At 36.9% G+C, this 15,000-nt stretch overlaps 1 protein-coding gene across 1 annotated transcript in view; it reads right to left on the reverse strand.

The window, feature by feature from the left end:
• sh2b3 (SH2B adaptor protein 3) overlaps positions 1 to 15,000 on the reverse strand; it is a 122,028-nt gene that overhangs the window by 28,630 nt on the left and 78,398 nt on the right. Inside the window, 1 exon segment of the mRNA NM_001442778.1 lies at positions 2,236 to 2,340. Coding sequence (NP_001429707.1) covers positions 2,236 to 2,340 — 105 coding nt within the window.

Consider the following 15,000-nt stretch of genomic DNA (forward strand, 5'->3'; position numbering starts at 1 on the left):
AGATCAACAATGTCAATATAAGTGAGTGGACAAAGGTTTTCATGTTTTGTAAAAAGATTTTGAAGACCCTGTTAATGAAAACCTTTTTTTCCAGCTTTAAACACACAAAAAAATTATTATCACATCACATCACAACACATTCATTCACATCACATCACAACACAACGCAACACAATACAACACAACACAACACAACACAACACAACACAACACAACACAACACATTCATTCACATCACATCACATCACATCACATCACATCACAACACATTCATTCACATCACATCACATCACATCACAACACAACACAACACAACACAACACAACACAACACATTCATTCACATCACATCACATCACATCACAACACAACACAACACAACACAACACAACACATTCATTCACATCACATCACATCACATCACATCACAACACAACACAACGCAACACAACACAACACAACACAACACAACACATTCATTCACATCACATCACATCACATCACAACACAACACAACACAACACAACGCAACACAACACAACACAACACATTCATTCATTCACATCACATCACATCACAACACAACGCAACGCAACACAACACAACACAACACAACACAACACAACACAACACATTCATTCACATCACATCACATCACATCACAACACATTCATTCACATCACATCACAACACAACACAACGCAACGCAACACAACACAACACAACACATTCATTCACATCACATCACAACACAACACAACACATTCACATCACATCACAACACAACACAACGCAACGCAACACAACACAACACATTCATTCACATCACATCACATCACAACACAACACATTCATTCACATCACATCACATCACATCACATCACAACACATTCATTCACATCACATCACAACACAACACAACGCAACGCAACACAACACAACAACACAACACAACACAACACAACACAACACATTCATTCACATCACATCACATCACAACACAACACATTCATTCACATCACATCACATCACATCACATCACAACACAACACAACACATTCATTCACATCACAACACAACACATTCATTCACATCACATCACATCACAACACAACGCAACGCAACACAACACAACACAACACAACACATTCATTCACATCACATCACAACACAACGCAACACAACACAACACAACACAACACAACACAACAACACAACACATTCATTCACATCACATCACAACACAACACAACACAACACAACACATTCATTCACATCACATCACATCACAACACAACACAACACAACACAACACATTCATTCACATCACATCACATCACAACACAACACAACACAACACAACACAACACATTCATTCACATCACATCACATCACAACACAACACAACACAACACAACACAACACAACACATTTACATCACATCACATCACAACACATTCATTCACATCACATCACTACGCAACACAACACAACACAACACAACACAACACAACACAACGCAACACAACAAAGTAACACCCAAAAGAATCCGCCTGAAATATATACAGTTGAAGTCAGAGTTATTCGCCCCCCCGTTTATTTTTTTCCTTAATTTTTGTTTAACAGACAGCAGATTTTTCAACACATTCCTAAACATAACAGTTTTAATAATTCATCTCTAATAACATTATAATATTATATATATATATATATATATATATATATATATATATATATATATATATATATATATATATATATATATATATATATATATTATATTATTAAATAATATTTTATTTTTGCTATGATGACAGTAAATAATATTTGAATAGCTATTCTTCAAGACACTTCTCTACAGCTTAAAGTGATATTTAAAGGCTTAACTAGGTTAATTAGGTTAATTAGGCAGGTTAGGGTAATTAGGCAAGTTATTGTATAACGATGGTTTGGTCTGTAGACTATCAAAAATAAATATAGCTTAACGAGGCTAATAATTTTGACCTTACAATAGTCTTAAAAAATTAAAAACTGCTTTTATTCTAGCTGAAATAAAACAAATAAGACTCTCTCCAAAAGAAAAAATATTATCAGACATACACCGAACATTTCCTTGCTCTGTTAAACATCATTTATGAAATATTTTTAAAAGGGACGCTAATAATTCTGACCTCAACTGTATCTATTTTTGTCATTGCCATTAAGCAGTTTATGTCTGTCTGAAGTCTTGATTTACCTTTAAGACGAATGTGTTCATGTTATCAGGCATCTCTAGGCGATTACAGCGTCGAATCTCTTTGATGTCTGAACAGTGTACGGAAATCTTTGGCATTCTGTAGTCCTAAAACACAAAAGAATGCAACAGAATATAAGAAATATATCAAATATTCTTATTCTTTCACAAAAGATGTGAAAAACATTGCATATACACATCAAAAAAATATCAGTAACTCTGTAAATATTGAGCATGAATATTGTCTTTATAGTTTTATATCAATCAATCAAGCCTTTATTTGTCACTACACTTTCGTATATATTACACAACACTGGAAAAAGGGTGACACAGTGGCGCAGTAGGTAGTGCTGTCGCCTCACAGCTAGAAGGTCGCTGGTTCGAGCCTCGGCTCAGTTGGCGTTTCTGTGTGGAGTTTGCATGTTCTCCCCGCGTTTCTGTGGGTTTCCTCCGGGTGCTCCGGTTTCCCCCACAGTCCAAAGACATGTGGTACAGGTGAATTGGGTAGGTTAAAATGTCTATAGTGAGTGTGAATGAGTGTGTGTGGATGTTTCCCAGAGATGTTTTGCAGTGCTGGATGAGTTGGCGGTTCATTCCGCTAAGGCGACCCCGGATTAATAAAGCGACTAAGCCGAAAAGAAAATGAATGAATGAACACTGGAAAACAAACAAACAAACAAAAAATGAGATTGTGTTCTTTTCAAAAGAGGGCGGAGCTACAAATGCCTGTGTGTCAGCATATTGGCAGATTCAAATACAACTAATGTCCTATGCTAATGAGGGAGAGATTGTCACGAATGGGCGGGGCTTTCCTCATCTGATGACACGCACAAGAGGAGAATGTCATTCAAAGTGTTTCTGCAGACTGTTTTATCAAGTGTGGTTATAAACAATAAAAATAATAATTTATTACCATTAGAAGCTGATTATATTCATACACTGTTACAACACAACTGTGTTTAAACCCTTTATAATGGTGATTTTTGCATAACAGTTGCCCTTAAAGTGTATATATAATATGAAATATTATGTTGTTTAATAACAGCGTTTACCCAATAGACCCTAGTCAAAAATATATACCTTATAAACAGGGCTTGACATATACTTTTTGGATCACCAGCCGCAGTGGCTACAAGTTTTCCAATATTACTAGCCACTCTGCATTTTCACTAGCTACAATTTTGTTGTTGGGAAAATATTTTTATATGCATAAATATGACTTTGACCTGTTAAAATTACTTGATTTAGATTTGGTGTTTTGTCCACATGCCTCCTCATTCATTTCACGTTTTGTGTGTCGTGTATGAGCAAATGGGTCATGGTTTCATAGTGTTATACTGCAATTAGTTTTTAATTCACATGACTTTTCAGAACTCAAAATTAAGGACCTCCCCAATTTATCCCTGACCACACCAAACAATGATTATTTCTTTGCCACAAATTTTAAATGTGTCAAAACAAGCTAAATATAGCTGTATGCTATACGTTTTATTTAACAAAACATTTCTTTAAAAAAAAATAAGAAAAACAATTGACTTTTAAAAATAATTATTGTTATGTATCAAAAATATGCACAGTCATCTGTCCTCGCTAAAGGTCTCTCAGATCACCAGTTAATTACACAAATGGAGAGTTAATCTCATATTAAAGCAATGTTGTTGTAAAAAATGATAATTTAACCACATAAACAAAAATAACCATAAGCAAAAGATAGCAGGTGAAAAACATACTGTGTGATAAAGGAAGGATGATCACACAGATAAGGCCAATTAATAATCTGTTCAAAGCCAAAGCAACCGGTGCTGCTTGCAAAAAGACATATTTGGAGCTCTTGAAAGCAGCAAGACTGTGGGTGCATTAGTATCACTTTTTGTCTGGTCTGAAAAGAGTATATGAAAGAGTACCGATCACAGTTGCGTTCCAGGCTTGGTTGCTTCAAGCAAGGAAACAGGAGCGCGCATGCGCTCTAAACAGTCGTTTTCAGCTGCGACTTATCCTCCTCTCGTTCAGTATTATACTTTTCCAGAAGCAGGAAATCAGAGCACATCACACCTGTCCTCAGGTCTCTACACTGGCTGCCAGTTACATTCAGAATAGATTTTAAAGTATTATTACTGGTCTATAAATCACTAAATGGCCTAGGACCTAAATACATCACAGATTTGCTCACTGAATACAAACCTAACAGATCATTCAGATCTTTAGGATCATATAAACTAGAAGTTCCAAGAGTTCAGTCAAAGCAGGGTGAATCTGCCTTCAGCCACTATGCCCCTCGCTGCTGGAATCAGCTTCCAGATATGATCAGATGTGCTCCAACATTAGGCACATTCAAATCAAGACTGAAAACACATCTGTTTAGCTGTGCCTTTACTGAATGAGCACTGTGCTGCTTCCGACAGATTGCACTATCATGTTTTTCTCCTCTTCTTTATTTTTTTATATCAAATTTTACCTGTTTTTATGTTTTGCTGTTTTTACGCATTTTTATTATTTGTTTTTATTTTTATTTTATTTGTTTCTTTTATTCTTGTTTATGTAAAGCACTTTGAATTGCCACTGTGTATGAAATGTGCTATATAAATAAACTTGCCTTGCCTTTCTATTGCTCGCGCAAACGCAATTATTTTTGTTAGTTGTGCTGTTTCTTAATTCTAAGATCACATTTGAACGCATACTGGGCCATCCTTATTGTCGAACCCTGCTTTTAAGAAAACTACAATTTAAAAATTATTTTCAACTAGCCAAAAGTGGCTAGTGGAGTTGTCTGTCTAACCCGCCAAAGCTGAAATCTACCAGCATTTGGCGGGTGTTAATGTAAAGCCCTGCTTATAAAGCTAAATGCATGCATTTCTAGTGCAGGACACACTCAAAGATGTCGTCCAGTGTGGTTTAAAACAGAGAGAGAGAAACGACAGAGGGATCATTTTCTTGTTCTACTGGGATTAGCCAAAGAATGTTCATCTGGAAATTAAGAGAATAGAGCTATGACCCGTGATCTGAAACCTTCAACCTACGCCCACACACACACGTACACACATACACACGTAGACGCAAAACACACACAGCACATCTCCTTGGGGAAAGAGGAGAGAGGATTCTGGGAAGTGGCGAATGGATCCGGTCTCTCTGAGAGCTGCAGGAATTTCCAGCGTGCATCCCGTCATTTCAGACACATCAAAGATCCCGCCATGAAGAAGCTGTTTGTGTCTCGCACGATATCTGACATTAGGAGTGAATCAGGCTGAATCATGGCTTAAAATAGCTTCACACGCACAGGCTCGTGCCAAAGCAGCAGTGCTTAATTTAATATTAACATCTTTCCTCTTTGAATGGCAGTTTCTACTCTCACACAGAGAGGAGAAAACCCTCATTCACATCCCACATACTGTAGAAACATGCACTTCTGCTTCAATTCCAGGAGAAGAAGAAGTGATCGAAGGATTACACACCCCACGACACCAGCAGTAAAGCTGATGATTTGTTTCTCTTCTCTTTTTCTCACCACTAAGACAAATGCATGCGACTCAATAATAGACCTACAAAAAACTCCAGTATTTAAACATCCAGAAGTCTCAAGGCCGGTACACACCAAGCCAATAAACCATGTAGGGCCAACGGTCAGTTCTGGTAGTGGCTTTGGTGTGTTCCACAATCTCTTTTCATTGTATTCCACAGAAAGCAATGTAGACAGAGCATGTACAGGGGCTGGACAATGAAACTGAAACCCTGGCCAATTTAGTGTTGGAGGTTTTATGGCTGAATCAGACCAATCTTCATTGCACGTTCCACTAGAGAAGAGCGTGAAGGTTTGATTAGCAGAGTAATAGCACAGTTTTGCTTAAAATATTGCAATGCACACAACAATATGAGTGAGATATCAGCGTTCAAGTCTCTGTGATGTATTAAGAGCTACGGGATCCAGAGTAATGTTGACAAACCACCAAGAAGGACAAACCACATTCAACAGGACTAACTGAGGACATCTGTCTGAAAGGGATGTCCGGGTGATATCTCAGGCCGTACTCACGCTAGGTACAGTTGCCTCGAACCGGGCCAAAGCACGCTTGTCCCCCCTCCCGTCTCCCCCGACGGCCCGCACTCACACCACAAATGGGCCTCTGCACGCTTACGTCATCGCTGCTGCGCTGTTCAGTGAGAAGCGCTCTCTCACTCAGCAGCACAGTGGAGATTTCTCTTGTTATATCGTTTTAGTCGTTTAATATGCAGTGACATGCAGTCAAATATTTCGCCAAACAGTCCTTAGGGATGCGGTGACACGCAGTCAGATATTTAGCCGAACAGATCCGCCACTTTTGGCGCTCATAAACAATCATAAAGCTCTCGTGCTGCAGGAATGAGGAGGTCTGCTGAAGGCGCGCAGCTGTCGTGCTGTGAGGAGTTCTCGTCTTTAATAAACTACGGCAGTTTGCGATCACTGAACAGTAAGAATAATTAATAACTCCATATGAAACAGCCCCTTAAAAGTCACGTCTTGCTTTCAGTTTTGGGCTTTGGCGCGTTTTGCACTCACACACAAGCGTACCACGCCAAAGCCCAAGTGAACTGCGCTCAGGCACACCTCTTCCAACCGGGCCAGGGCCGGCCAAGTCAACCGTGCTTGAGCCCGATTCAGCGCACTCACACTTCTCAAACTATCCGGGAAACGGGCCTGGGCACGGTACGGATGGCATAGTGTGAGTAGCCCTCAGATTGTATCCCAAAATTAAATGTGCACCTCAACTCTCCTGTTTCTACTAAATCTGTTCGTTGGGAGCTCCACAGGGTCAACGTACATGGCCGGGCTGCTATAGCCAAACCTGTGATCACCCATGCCAATGCGAAAGGTCCGTTTGAATGGAGCCAGCAGCCAAAAGTCTTGAGCTGTGGGTAATGTGAAACATGTATTGTTCTCTGATGAGTCCACCTTCACTTTTCCACATCTGGGAGAGTTATGGAGTGGAGAATCCCAAAAAAGCATACAACCCGGACTTTTGCATGTCCAGAGTGGAGGTGGGGGGGTGGATCAGTGATGGTTTGGGCTGCAATATCATGGCATTCCCTAGGCCCAATACTAGCACTAGATGGTCACTACCAAGGACTACCGAACCATTCTGGAGGTCCATGAACCCAATGGTTAAAAAATTGTATCCTGAAGGCGGTGGCATGTATTATGATGATAATGCACCAATACACACAGCTAGACTGGTGACAGAGTGGTTTAATAATATTAATAATAATGCTAATAATAATAATACTTCCTTACATTGATATTGCGCTCCTCTAGACACTCAACACGCTTTACTCATTTTTGGGGAAATGTCCTCAACCACCACCTGAGTGCAGCACCTACCTGGATGACGCAATGGCAGCCATATTGCACCAGACCACACACCACACACCAGCTGATTGGTGGAGAGGAGACAGAGTATTGAAGGCAATTATGGGGATGGTTGAGGTAAGTGGGCAGATTTGGCCAGGATGCCTGGGTTAAACTTCTTTTTCGAAGGACATCCTGGGATTTTAAACAACCACAGAGAGTCAGGACGTCGGTTTAACAAAAAATAACGGCGCTCGCTAAACTGGGGCATTAGGACCCACACAGACCGCAGAAGTGGGCACCACTTTGACTTTATCTAGTGTAATTTGACTTTATGGTAGCAATTGTTTATTTTAAAAAAAGAGACCACCGGTACATGTTCCATGTACTCAGTCTGTGTAATTAATTGTGCATACTTTACTAACAAGCAACTAACTCTCTTAATTCGAATGACATCCTGGGATTTTTAACGACCACAGAGAGTCAGGACGTCGGTTTAACATCTCATCTAAAAGACGGCGCTCACTAAACAATATAGAGTCCCCGTCACTATACTGGGGCATTAGGACCCACACAGACCGCAGATTGGGCGCCCCCTGCTGGTCTCACTAACACCACTTTGACTTTATCTAGTGTAATTTGACTTTATGGTAGCAATTGTTCATTTAAAAAAAAAAGAGACCACTGGTACATGTTCCATGTACTCAGTAAAGTATTCACAATTAATTACACAGACTAACAAGCAGCTAACTCAATTAATATTCCTAAATAGTTAAAAGAACACCTAAAAAAAATAGTGAAGTATAACCAATGGCCCGTAGCCAAGATTTATTTGCCTAATAAATGACAATATATATATATATATATATATATATATATATATATATATATTTTTTTTTTTTTTTTTTTTTTAAGGAGCAACTCCAACCATAATAGAAGAAGCTGTGGATTGTGAGCCACAACCTATAAGTAAGTTTACTTGTTAAAATTGATTAATTACATGCACAGTTTCTAGTATTAACGTTATGCTGTAGCAAGGATGTAAACAAGGATGTACACAATGGAAAATGTTGTTTAGCACTGTAAACAATTTCACAACAAATCCATATTTATCTGTCAAATCGCTGTACACAGCAGCGCTTCAGTGTCTCTCTATGCGGACGCTGTGTTATACATCTCAAATAACTCGCAAAAGATATGAGAATGTTTTACTTAAAACATGCTCATAACCCAAATATATGTGAAAAACACTTATCAGATTTTATTTTAGAGAGCGGGTGTGAGGTTAGCTGTGTCTTAGTTCTTAATTTTGATTCTGTAAAATGTCCAAGAAACACAGCGAAAATGGACCTCATTTAGTCTCAACCTTTATTACAGCTCATTTCTCAAAAACGGAATAACAAAAATTGAACCTGAGACGGTGTGTGGGAGCTCGAGTGTCCAGCAAGCGCGATGTGATCGATGGCTCTCGCTTGTTTATTAATGCCTGTGACAGCGGTGATGTAATTTTGACAGTAAAGTGACGCTTTTTGATTCGTACTCGTAATCAGGTTGTCATGTCCGTGGTGAAACTGCATTTCGAATTTGTAAAGTACAACCATTGTAAATTTATCATTCATATATAAACAGACAAAGAAAATGTCGAAACTGTATCTGTTCTAATCGCAGATTTTGGAATTGTACCCTCGTAAAATTACGAGTCCGCTCCGTTTTCCTTTACGATTTTATAATTACAAATGCATGAATTTTATTTACGCACAAAATATTTAGGACATTTATTTTAATCCATACTTGTATTTTATGTTTTAGATTTTGTTACAGACATACAGTGTCATACTGCAACTGTTTTGCAGCATGTGAAATGTCCCAAACACTATTTTAACTGACCAATATGTACAAAAAGTTTTGTTTTTACTTAGTCAAAACATGCTAAAAAAATGTGTGTAGGTGTTTTAAATGCATTAAGAAACAGTGAGGAAAAGAAATGCTGTTTAAGGCAGAAATAAAGAGTTTTTCATTCTATTACACAAAGGTGACTTTGTGTTTTTGTAAATTCAGAACACGAGTCCACATATATAGACATCATTTTTCTCTAAAAGTACAACATATAAAAAGATGACACTTAGGTTTTACTCTAATTAGGTTCCAATAAGCCCAAATAGCAAAGAAAAATAAAAAAATGAATATAAAAAAAACAGCTTGGGCCTTAAGAGTAGGGGTGTCAAAATGAATTGTTTCTTCAGTGCACCGCGATGCAGACACGGACAATAAGATATCGGTTCAGTAATAATCATAACCGGTTATTATGTACTGACGTCATTTATCTCCTATGCGCTCTGTCCCGAGGGAGGTGAGCGCGAGTATTTACAACACTCAGCCAACTCAGGGCCGGCCCGTGGCATAGGCACCATAGGCAAATGCTAAGAGCGCTGCATATCCAGGGGGGCGCCAGAAATGAGCGCGGTTCAGTTGGTTTTGTTTTCGATATTCTTGACACACATTCAGTTACAGACGGCAATAACTCAAAAACTCTTACCCTAAAAAGATCTAATGTGTTTCCTACAAAAAGACAAAGCTGGTTATGTTTAACAGCTGTCTTTCTTTTTTTTTCGCTCGACATTATGAGCACTGCTCCGTTTAGGCCCTTGCAATATGTGTTTAGCCGGGAGAGCTCGCGCTGAGGAGCTCTCAGTAAGGGACCGTCGGAAAAGTGCTGCTTTTTTTTCATTTTTTTTTGTTTTTCTGCTTCGCTCAGCGTGAGCACTCCCTGTTGCAAGGGCTTAAGTGTGTGTGTGCGTGTGCATATTTTTTTATTTTATTTTTTTTACAGACAGCTTGTTATAGCCTCCCCCCTAAAATATAACACTGTATATGGAAAGCATCGTTACTGCAACGTGATGCACTGAGATATCGAATTGAACCGAACCGAAGGCATGATAATCGTAACCGAACCGTGAGACCAGTATAGGTTCACACCTCTACTTAAGAGGTAACAAGACTTGGTAACACTTTATCTTGACGGTTTATTTGAGTATTAGTAGACCGTCTGCTTAATATCTGCTGATACTGCTCCTTCAACAGACATTTAACTGACTATAAGAAACTTTGCAAGTACATGTCAACTTACATCAACTCAAACCCTAACCTAACAGACTACTTATAATCTAATGAGAATTAGTTGGCATGTTACATAAATTCAACAAACAGACCATCAAAATAAAGTGTGACCCAAGAATTGCTTTACGGTTTACCTCTTTTAAGTTTCAAGTAACAGCTCTAGAAGTGCACATTAGTCTGCTGAGTTTGTCAAATCGTGACGGCGATGAAAACAAAAATCCCTCAATTTCTATGCCCATATTTGGCCTTAGTGTGTGTTTGTCAGAGACAGGAATATTTACCCTCGCTCTACACAATGCAAACGTTTGGCTGGCCTGAGTTGAATGTTGTTTATCTGTTTTCTGACAACGCTGAAGTGCATTTCCTGCGACTCCGAGTCCAAACAACTCCATGTGGAAAAGCATGCGAGCCAACATAGCGTTTCTCATTTCACTTGATCCATTAAAACTCCTGCTCTTTTCAAAACTGCTTACAAATTTCATCCTCGTATTGAAGAGCTTCAAGGTCACAGATGTTTCTCTGGTGTCACCGCATTAATTGCGCATGTGACTGTGTACGAGTGCGATTTACTACGCCACAACAAACAGGCCTGCCGTTCATCACAATAACTCCACTTCCTAATTTTTACTTTTGCTTTTAGTCACATTCTCAGAACAACCTTTCAAAATGAGTCACAGAGTGAAATTACAATCAGAGAGGAATCGAGAAACGACGTAAATGACTAAATAAATACATTGTTAGTAAGTGAATGAGTCTGTAAAATACAAAGCAAAACAAACCATGTTCATTATCAGCTGTGTGAATGCATATTTCAGGAGAAACTCTCCTACTTTCGTGATTCAGGGTGTTTTTACTATTTATTTACAGTTTCTATTTATGTTGAATGCAGACATAATTGTGATGTAAAAAAACATTGAATTAAAAAACCCTGTAAATCCATAAAAGAACAGAAAATTCTGAGAAAAATCTATCTATTTCTTTAAATTATATAATAATTCATTTGATGTTAATGTTATAATATATTATATAATAATTATTTTTACATATCAATATCCATATCTATATATTTATATAGCATATTTGACTCATTTATATATAATATAATATAATATAATATAATATAATATAATATAATATAATATAATATAATATAATATAATATAATATAATATAATATAGGAGATGCAGTGGCGCAGTAGGTAGTGCTGTCGCCTCAGCAAGAAGGTCTTTGGGTTGCTGGTTTAAACATCAGCTCAGTTGGCGTTTCTGTATGGAGTTTGCATGTTCTCCCTGCATTCTTATGAGTTTCCTCCAGGTGCTCCGGTTTCCCCCATCAGTCCAAAGACATGCGGTACAGGTGAATTGGGTAGGCTAAATTGTCCTTAGTGTATGAGTGTGTGTGTGTGTGTGTGTGTGTGGATATGGATGTTTCTCAGAGTTGGGTTGCGGCTCGAAGGGCATCCGCTGCGTAAAACTTGCTGGATAAGTTGGTGGCTCATTCCGCTGTGGTGACCCCTGATAAATAAAAGGACTAAGCTGACAAGAAAATGAATGAATGAATGAATAATATAATATTTCTAAATGTATTAACATTGTATAAATGCAAAATTGCTAATACTAAACAATACCTAATAGATCTGTTATAAAAATCTTCATATGTAATAAACACATAGTAAAACGATTCTGCATGTGCACAAACACACAGCAAGATTTTAAGCATTTTGTTTTAACACACAAACGTTTTTCAGTAATTCATTTCAAATACAAACACACACACACACACACACACACACACACACACACACACACACACACACACACACACACACACACACACACACACAGTTTGCAAGTTTTTCAGCATTTCATTTTAAACGCACACAGCAAGTTATTATGGAGCCAGATCAGTCTCAAAAATATTAGATTTACAAAATGTAATTCATACATCCAAAGCACAGTCTCATTTACAAAATACAATTTGAATATTGAAAACATGATTTGTATTTGCACAAATCCCATTCGTAAATTTAAAACATGATTTGTAAATACAGAAATTTAATTTGCAAATTCAAAACACGATTCGTAAATACACAAATCCAATTCCTAAATTCAAAACAAGATTCAAAAATACACAAATCCAATTCGTAAATTCAAAACACAATTCGTAAATACAGAAATTGTTCGTAAATTTAAAACACGATTCGTAAATACAGAAATTTTATTTGTAAATTTAAAACACGATTTGTTAATACACAAATCCAATTCGTAAATTCAAAACACCATTCTAAAATACACAAATCCAATTAGTAAATTTAAAACATGATTCTAAAATACACAAATCTAATTCAAAAAATTCAAAACACGATTCTAAAATACACAAATATAATTCTTAAATTTAAAACACGATTCAAAAATACACAAATCCAATTCGTAAATTCAAAACACGATTCGTAAATACAGAAATTTAATTCATAAATTCAAAACATGGTTTGTAAATACAGAAATTTAATTCGTAAATTCGTAAAGAGCAAGTTCTTAAACAGCGCTGATTTACCATTGTGGTTGCATGCTCAACAGAAATGGCTGTGATTGGCCGTGAATGTCATCAGTTTACCGAACTCACCGCTGTTTACTGAGTATAACCACAGATATAAGGAAACTTGAGCGTTTTAAAAGCCATGATTCATCAGCGAAACGCTTGTATGTCAGCTTAAAAACAAACTAGCTGATCGACGTGATTTTGAAATGCCCCAGTGTCCAACAGCAGTGAGTTCGGTGAACTGATGACCTTCACAGCCAATCCCAGTCAATTCTGTTGAGTCCTCAAATGTTAGCGGGAAATGGACATTTTTAAAATCTTTATCGATTAATCCCAAATTCCAGTATTGTGACAACCCAAACACACACGCATACAGTACACACACACAGGATTTTGTTTTTGTGAATTGTGTGGACACTCCACAGGTTTCCATTGTTTTAAACTGTATTTTTTTTACCCCAACCCTATCCCTAACCCTACCACTTACAGAAAAATGTGCAGTATTACTTTCTACACTGCTTCATTTATTTACCTCCCTCTCTCTTTTTCTGCGAGCTGCTAAAACACAGTGTCGATCACTCTGACCTTTACTGCTGCTCTCGAAAGCCCCACCACAGCTTTACACAGTACTGAGAAAACACACATAACAGATAGAACGAGAGAGAACGAGAGAGGGAGGGAGGGAGATTGATGAAAAAAAAGAGAGCATGCTTCCTGTGTCACTCAATCCTCCCAAAGATGGACAAATATCAGACTTATTTATTTATTAAAAGCTGTCATTTCTGTCATCTAGACAGAGTAAAAGCACAAGATTAAAAAAATGATAATAAAAATATGATAATAAAAATATTTATTTATATATATATATATATATATATATATATATATATATATATATATATATATATATATATATATATATATATATATATATATATATATATATAAATAAATAAAAATAAATGCTTTTAACCCAAATTTTGGATAAACTATGGAAAATTGTCAACTTTAAAATTAAATAAAATTTAATAAATTTAATTTAAAAAATTATTAAAACATGTTGGGTTAATCCACATTTTACCCGATTTATTTTAAAGAGTACAGCTCTGGTAAAATGTGTTTGTTTCATTTAATGAACAGCATGAAATTGCATTTAAAATGTGCATTAAAGCTTTGATTTTTTCCATAGTTTTTAATAAATCTACAGTTACAGTTATGCAGTATGGAGTTACATCTGGTGTTGTGGCAAAATGTGCATGCTGCATTTAATGTATGGCATGAAGGTGCATTAAACAGCATTAAATATGATCAATACTTCCTTTGGTTTTTAATATATCTGTGGTTAAATATTCATTCAACATCAGTTTGCATGTAATAATGCTAAATAAAACTACACAGCATACAAAATTAGACTCCAATACAATAAACACACATGCACTTGCTGGAAAGTGAGGACAGTACACATTGCACTGAATAAAAATGCATTAAAAGCACAATAATAACTTTAGACTTTCCTTTTATTTAGAAATAAATAATTCCATATAGCTAAAAATCTAAAAAATATTAGTTTGTATGATATAATGCCATGCTGAAAACCTCCACTGACACTGCAGAAAGTAAGGCTTAATCGCAATAAACACACATGCACTTGCTGGAAAGTGTGAGTATAATGACACAATACTAATATAAATTCACACACACACAGCTCTTTGTAGTATTTTCCACAGTTTTAAATCAGTCTGTAGCTACAAATTCAAAAACATTAGTTTGCATGTAGTACGAAGTTACGTTT

This window comes from Danio rerio, chromosome 5 (assembly GCF_052040795.2).
Source record: "Danio rerio strain M-AB ecotype USA chromosome 5, GRCz13ab, whole genome shotgun sequence".
Lineage (NCBI taxonomy): Eukaryota > Metazoa > Chordata > Actinopteri > Cypriniformes > Danionidae > Danio > Danio rerio.